Consider the following 6,964-nt stretch of genomic DNA (forward strand, 5'->3'; position numbering starts at 1 on the left):
AGACCCGTTAAGTAGTCATCCCATTTCTCCCTTCCTCTTAGCCCCTGACAACATCTAGTCTCTTCTTTCTAGCCGTATAATAGTGTTACCTGTTCTGGATGTTTCATGTGAATGGAATAATACAATATATTGCCTTTTGTGTCTGGCTTCTTTCACTTAGCATGTTTTTGAGGTTCATCCATATTGTATCAGAGGTTCAATTTTTATGGCCAAATATTCCACTATATGGATATAGAACAGTTTATTTCATTCATCAGTTGAGGGGCATTTGGGATGTTCACTTTTTAGCTGTTATGAATACAGTGTTTCATGTATTCATGTACAAGATTTTGTTTGAATACTTTTTTATACTTTTCATTATATACCTAGTATTACAATTGCTGGGTCATATGACAATTCTGTGTTTAACTTTTTGAGGATTTCGAAACTGCTTTCCACAACAGCTACACCATTTTACATTCCTGACAGCAGTGTACAAAGGTTCCAATTTTTCTTCCACATCCTTGTGTACATTGCTTATTTTCCATTTTTTTCTTATAGCTGACCCAGCAGATTTGACTTTTAGTGTGTGTGTATGTACGGTTTTAATTTTCATGTGCTTGTTGGCCATTTGTGTATCTACTCTGGGGAAAATGTCTGTCTCTAGTTCCTTCTTAATTTTTTAATTGAGTTGTTTGCCCTTTTGTTGTTGAGTTGTAAGAGTTCTTTATATCTTCTGGATATTAATTCTTTATCAGATACATGATTTGCAGTATTTCCTCCCATTTTGTAGGTTATTATTTCATTCTCTTGATAGTGTCCATTTATGTACAAAAGTTTTTAAATTTTAATGGTTTAGTTTTTTTCTTTCATCACATGCTTTTGGTGTCATTTTTAAGAAAGCATTGCAAAATCCAAAATTGTAAAGAATTTGTGTCTTAGATTTTTATAGTTCTCAGATTTAGGTCTTTGATCCATTTTGAGTTAGTTTTTTCTAGGTATAAGATTGAGGTTTTGTTTTGTTTTGTTTAGCACTGTTTCTTGAAAAGACTTTTCTTCCTGCAATAAAGACTTGAAACCCTTGTTGAAAATCAGTTGACCATAGATGTATGGGTTTAATTCTGAAATCTTGATACTGTTCCATTGATTTTTATCTCCATTTTTATTCCAATACCACACGGGTTTGATTCCCTTTGAGGTAATTTTTAAAATTGGGAAGTGTGAGTCCTCAACTTAGTCCTTTACTCTTCATAGAGCTTTGAGTTACTGTCTTATATTCTTTCATTTCAGTCTGAAAAACTGTAGCATTTCTTATAGAGCAGATTGACAAAATTCTCCTTTAGTTTTGAAGAATAGTTTTGCCAGATTTTTAGTTCAGTTTTTTTGGTTAAGTTTTTTTTTCTCTTCAGCAACATAAATATGTTAAGCTATTGCTTTCCGGACCCCATGGTTTCCATTACGAAAAGAGCAGTTTTGTTGACAGTCCTGTTTATATCACAATCACTTCTCTTCTCCTGCTTTCTAGATTTTCTTTGCCTTTATACAGTATTATTATCTTAGGATGAATACTTTTGAATTTATCTTTCTTAGAATTTCTTGAGCTTCTTGGATATGGAGAATCATGTGTTTTGTCACATTTGGGAAGTTTTTTTACTATTATTTCTTCAAATATTCTTATTGCCCCTTTCTCTTCCTCATCTGGGACGCCTACAATGCATGTGCATGCTTGTGTCCCATGGGTCTCCTAAAGTCTGTGTGGTTTTTTTCATTGTTTTTTTTCTTCTCCTCAGAATATATACTTTCATTTGACCTGTCAATAAATTTGCTGATTCTTTCTCCTGGTCACATCTGCTGAACTGAATTCATTTGTTTTTTTCAGCTTTAAACTTTTATCTCGTTCCTTATTGTGATTTGCGTTTCTTCATTGATAATCACAAAAACTACACAGAAAAAACACAATCACAGAAAACTAACCAAACTGATCACATGGACCACAGCCTTGTCTAACTCAATGAAACTATTAGCCATACCGTGTAGGGCCATCCAAGATGGACAGGTCATAATGGAGAATTCTGACAAAACGTGGTCCACTGGAGAAGGGAATGGCAAACCACTTCAGTATTCTTGCTTTGAGAACCCATGAACAGTATGAAAAGGCAAAAAGATAGGACACTGAAAGATGAACTCCCCAGGTCGGTAGGTGCCCACAATGCTACTGGAGATCAGTGGAGAAATAACTCCAGAAAGAGTGAAGAGACATAGCCGAAGCTAAAACAACACCCAGTTGTGGTTGTGACGGGTGATGGAAGTAAAGTCTGATGCTGTAAGGAGCAATACTGCATAGGAACCTGGAATGTTAGGTCCATGAATCAAGGCAAATTGGAAGTGGTCAAACAGGAGATGGCAAGAGTGACATCGACATTTTAGGAATCAGTGAATTAAAATGGACTGGAATGGGTGAATTTAATTCAATGACCATTATATCTACTACTGTGAGCAAGAATCCCTTAGAAGAAATGGAGTAGCCATTAGGAGAAAGGGACGACAGAGAATGAGATGGTTGCATGGCATCACTGACTCAATGGACATGAGTTTGAGTAAGCTCCAGGCATTGGTGATGGACAGGGAAACCTGGCGTGCTGCAGTCCATGGGGTCACAAAGAGTCGGACAGGACTGAGCGACTGAAGTGAACTGATTGATAATCTGTTTGTTGAGGCATCATTCTCCTTGTTTCCTTTTGTTCTTGCACATGGTTTTCTTTAACTCTTTAAGTATATTTTAAGATAGTTGATAGAAAGTATTTGTCTCTGAAGTCCAGTGTCTGTGCCTTTTCAGGAATACCTTTTGTTAATTTCTTTTTTTTTTTTTTCTTTCTATAACTAGACCATACTTTGTTTCTTTACATACCTCATGAGTTTTGTTGAAAACTGATTTTTTGAGTGTTTGTAGAATGTGGTCTCTGAAGCCTCTGTCCCTTTAGCATAGTGCTCAGCTAGTGTTTTGACATTTTGAATATTATGTTGTGGCAGTTAGCAGAAATCAGATTCTCCTCTCTTTTCTAAGGTTTGTTACTGTTGCTTGTTATGGGCTATAGTTGTTTATTCATTTAGTGACTTTCCACATTTTTTTTTCAGTTATTCATATATCTGTTCTTTTACCATTTAGGCCATTACAGAGTATTGAGTAGAGTTCCCTGTGCTATACAGTAGGTACTCATTAGTTATCTGTTTTTATATGTAGTGAGAGTGAAGTCACTCAGCCATGTCCGACTCTTTACAACCCTATGGACTATAGCCCACCAGGCTCCTCTGTCCAAGGGATTTTCCAGGCAAGAATACTGGAGTGGGTTGCAGTGTTCTTCTCCAGGGGAACTTCCTGACCCAGGGATCGAACTCAGGTCTCCCACATTGCAGGCAGACCCCTTACCCTCTGAGCCACATGGAATCCCTTTTATATGTAGTAGTCACACTGTTTTTACAAAGACTATATTCCTTGTCATATATGGGCACTGAAATGTCCTTTCCATTAATTATCTCAGTAGTGATATGACAGATTTTCTTTAAATGCCTCTTGCCCTGGGCATGCATGTGGCTTCTAAATTCTACAGTATCCAGAGGAACTTTTCAAAGCCTTTTATTCCTATGAAATCTCACTCCCCAGCTTTTCCATCCAAGCGTTTGGGATGTCTGTTGTTTGCTTCAGGTGGTTCTTTTGTTTGTTTGTTTTGTTTTTTGCCCTTGGTGGCATTAGCTTGTTCTTTAGTCTTGCAATGTTCTGGGAGGTCCTCCTGCATTGAAATACTTGTGCTGATAGAGCTCTGAGGTAGGTGAGAGAACGAGAAGTCTCTTTTCTGTCAGCCTTTTGGGGAAACTGCAGGGTAGACAAAACAGAAGAACAGAATTCTTTGGGAACAAGATCTACTGTGCTCCCTCCAGAACCAGGGACACTCACACCAGGAATTCACAGTACTATTTTTTAAGTCCACTGTCACAGCAGTGGCAGAAATGGAGATGTAGTGAATGACATACAGATATCCTACTGTGTTTAAGTCACTTTTCTTTTGCTCAGTTGTTTGTTTCTGTAAACCTTTGACTATATTGTCCAGATTTCTGATGAGGTTACTTCTGACAGTTTTCACAGGTGTTTTTGTTATTTTTATTGTTTGGTATTTCTGGCGAGTTCCCCAAGTTCCCTCCTTGGCCATTTTTGTTGACACCATTCCTGCCACTGCATACAGTTTGAAAATCAGACATCTTGCCTCTCTACTGATGTCCTAATGCTACTTGTGAGAAATGGGAATTAGTTCACAAGGAAGAAGTGGTAATAATATCAGTAATAGCTAATATTTATTACTTACCATGTATTAGGCAGTATTCAAAGCAGTCTTTATTTCATTGTTCCTCAGAACAACCCATTGACTTACTGGAATCATTATCACCTAATCTTATAGGAAACTGAATCAGAAAGGTTTAGAAACTTGCCCAGTGTCACATAATAACTAAGCCAAGGAACCTGGCTTCACAACCTAAGCTTTTAACCATGATTTAGGTTGTCTTCCACAGAGCTGCTACTCAAAAAGTTAGGAGTTGACCATACTCAGCTCTAAGACTTGACATATACTGATAAACAACTGAATAACACAGGAGCATTTTCTGTTGAACATGTCTAAGACACATTTTTCTATAGAATTTATTGTATGCTGATTATTTTTTCTTTTCACATTTCAGGTCATCAAGAAAATAACAATTTCTGTTCAGTTAACATTAATATTGGTCCAGGTGACTGTGAATGGTTTGTTGTTCCGGAAGGTTACTGGGGTGTTCTGAATGACTTCTGTGAAAAGTAGGTTTCCAAACTGAATTTTATTAAACATAATTATTTGAAAACAATTATTGTAAAGGGCAACTTACTAAGCTGGATATCCTAATGCATGTAAGCAGTTTTCACTTACCATTCAGCAGAAAATTGATGTATAAAATGATTTGATTATAAACCTATTATTTTGTGTTATTGGGAGTATTTTAAGAAAGATACCTTAAAACCACTTCATGCAGTAGTGATAGTCTTGAATTTAATGGGTAGAAAGTTGAGTTGTTTACTGGGTTAATTAAGCAGTTGATGTATAATAAATACTTGTTTATGTGAAAAGAAACATTGTTCTTAGATAAATGGCTTTAGAAATGGAAGGAATTCTATAATTGAGCACCCTTAGAGGTTGTTAATAACTTAAAGTTGAATGTATTACTCTTAGCTGTATCATCATGACACAAATTCTTTTTAAAACTACATTGGCAACTTTTCTTATAAAGCAATTTTAGAAGATTTAAACAATAGCTTCGGATTTTGTCACCTAGATTTGAAAGAATTCACATAGTGAAAATGTTCCTTTCCTTTAGTTCCTAGAAACTCTTTGTTTAATTATCTTCTGTTAAAGGGTACTTGGGAATTGTTTTCATTAATTTAAATTTAATTATTTGTCTTATTTTGTTTAAAAAATTACTCCGTTACTTAAGATCCTGATTTTTTTTCCATTTGTAATAAAATTGGAAAATTACTATAGCTAAAAATATAAATTATACATATATTTGGTGTTATTTCCTCTCCAGCCCCGTAGGATAAAGAGGGGGAAATCCACCTAAAACATTTATATATGCAAGACTTTGAAAATTAATTATACACCTATTATACATACTGACTTACAGTTTGCAAATTTTGGGTTAAAAGATCCTTGCTGTAAATATCTTGATTTAGTATGAAATATAAATATAGTTTACATTTTTACTCTATATAATGTATATATATAAATATATATACTATATAAATATAGTTCCAAAAACAACCATAATACGACAGAATTTCTTTATATACAAGCAGAAGGTAATCACCTTTTATTTTCTTTACTATATAGGTTTCCTTTAATTGTGAGAAAGCTCAAGATGTGGAATTTTAAAGAGTCAAATGCTCTTATGAAATAACCTGATCCATTTTAATCTTTACTGGACCAGCAGTCTGGTGGTAGCAGAGAAAGAACTGTATCATACAGAAAATCCCTATGGTGCTTCAGAAATATTTATATTTCTTAAACTTTGAGATACTATTTAGTATATTGTTGTAGCTACAGTACAGTGATTCTTTTTCATTATTTCTGAGTAGGATTGACTATTTTTAGGATTTAGTGTTCTTTTCTATCTGAATGGAGAGGTAACCTGGGAATAGGTAATTGGAATAGGCAGATGATGTCTAAAAAGCTTGAACGTGGGGATAATAAAAAAGTCTGAAGAGTTAGGTAAATTTAACTGTTTCAGAAATACCACTTGCTACCTCTGCATTTCAGTGTAATTTTGTTTCATACAAGGATTGTTGCTTGTAATATTAACTGATTCGACCATATCTGTATAGTTTGTTTTATGACTTTATATTTGTCATGAAATAACAGTCACTTGACTATATGATAGAGAAGATACTTGACTTTTTGTCGTTGTTATTAGCTTGAGTTGTTTTTTTACCCTAGCTATTGATTATTAGATGGTGTTGATTGCTTGCTTGCTTTTGAATAGAAAGTTTTCTCCAGTTTTAAAACAACAACACATGGGATAAGTAGGGCTAGGATTTGTTTATAACCGTATTCTGCTTTACAGACAAGTTTTTCTAAACTGTAGTTGTAAAAATATTTCATATCATGATGAAATAGAATTAAAAGCCAGATTTTAAAGGAAAAGCTTAGTAACGTGTTGTTTCTAAAGTATAGTGGTGGTGTTGGTGATTGTTATCAATATTTGTGCATGTGTATGAGTGTTCATTTTTTAACTGCATCATTTTAGTCAATCAGTCATCAAAACTGTACAGAGACTGATATGCTATCCTCCTTTCCTGCTTAGGATTCAAAACAGCAATAGAGAACATTTCTGCTTTCTTTTCTACTTTTCCTCCGAAAATGAATTTGTATGTGCCATAGAGTTCCTGTTTATGGATTTAAATAGCTTG

At 34.7% G+C, this 6,964-nt stretch overlaps 1 protein-coding gene across 1 annotated transcript in view; it reads left to right on the plus strand.

Annotated features, from left to right (window-relative positions):
- KDM6A (lysine (K)-specific demethylase 6A) overlaps positions 1-6,964 on the plus strand; it is a gene marked incomplete at its 5' end in the record, with an annotated part of 45,455 nt that overhangs the window by 20,060 nt on the left and 18,431 nt on the right. Inside the window, one exon of the mRNA XM_010832737.1 lies at positions 4,708-4,822. Within this exon, the coding sequence (XP_010831039.1) occupies positions 4,708-4,822 (115 nt within the window). The remainder of the gene's footprint in view (positions 1-4,707; positions 4,823-6,964) is intronic.

This window comes from Bison bison, unplaced genomic scaffold (assembly GCF_000754665.1).
Source record: "Bison bison bison isolate TAMUID 2011002044 unplaced genomic scaffold, Bison_UMD1.0 scf7180017834257, whole genome shotgun sequence".
NCBI lineage: Eukaryota > Metazoa > Chordata > Mammalia > Artiodactyla > Bovidae > Bison > Bison bison.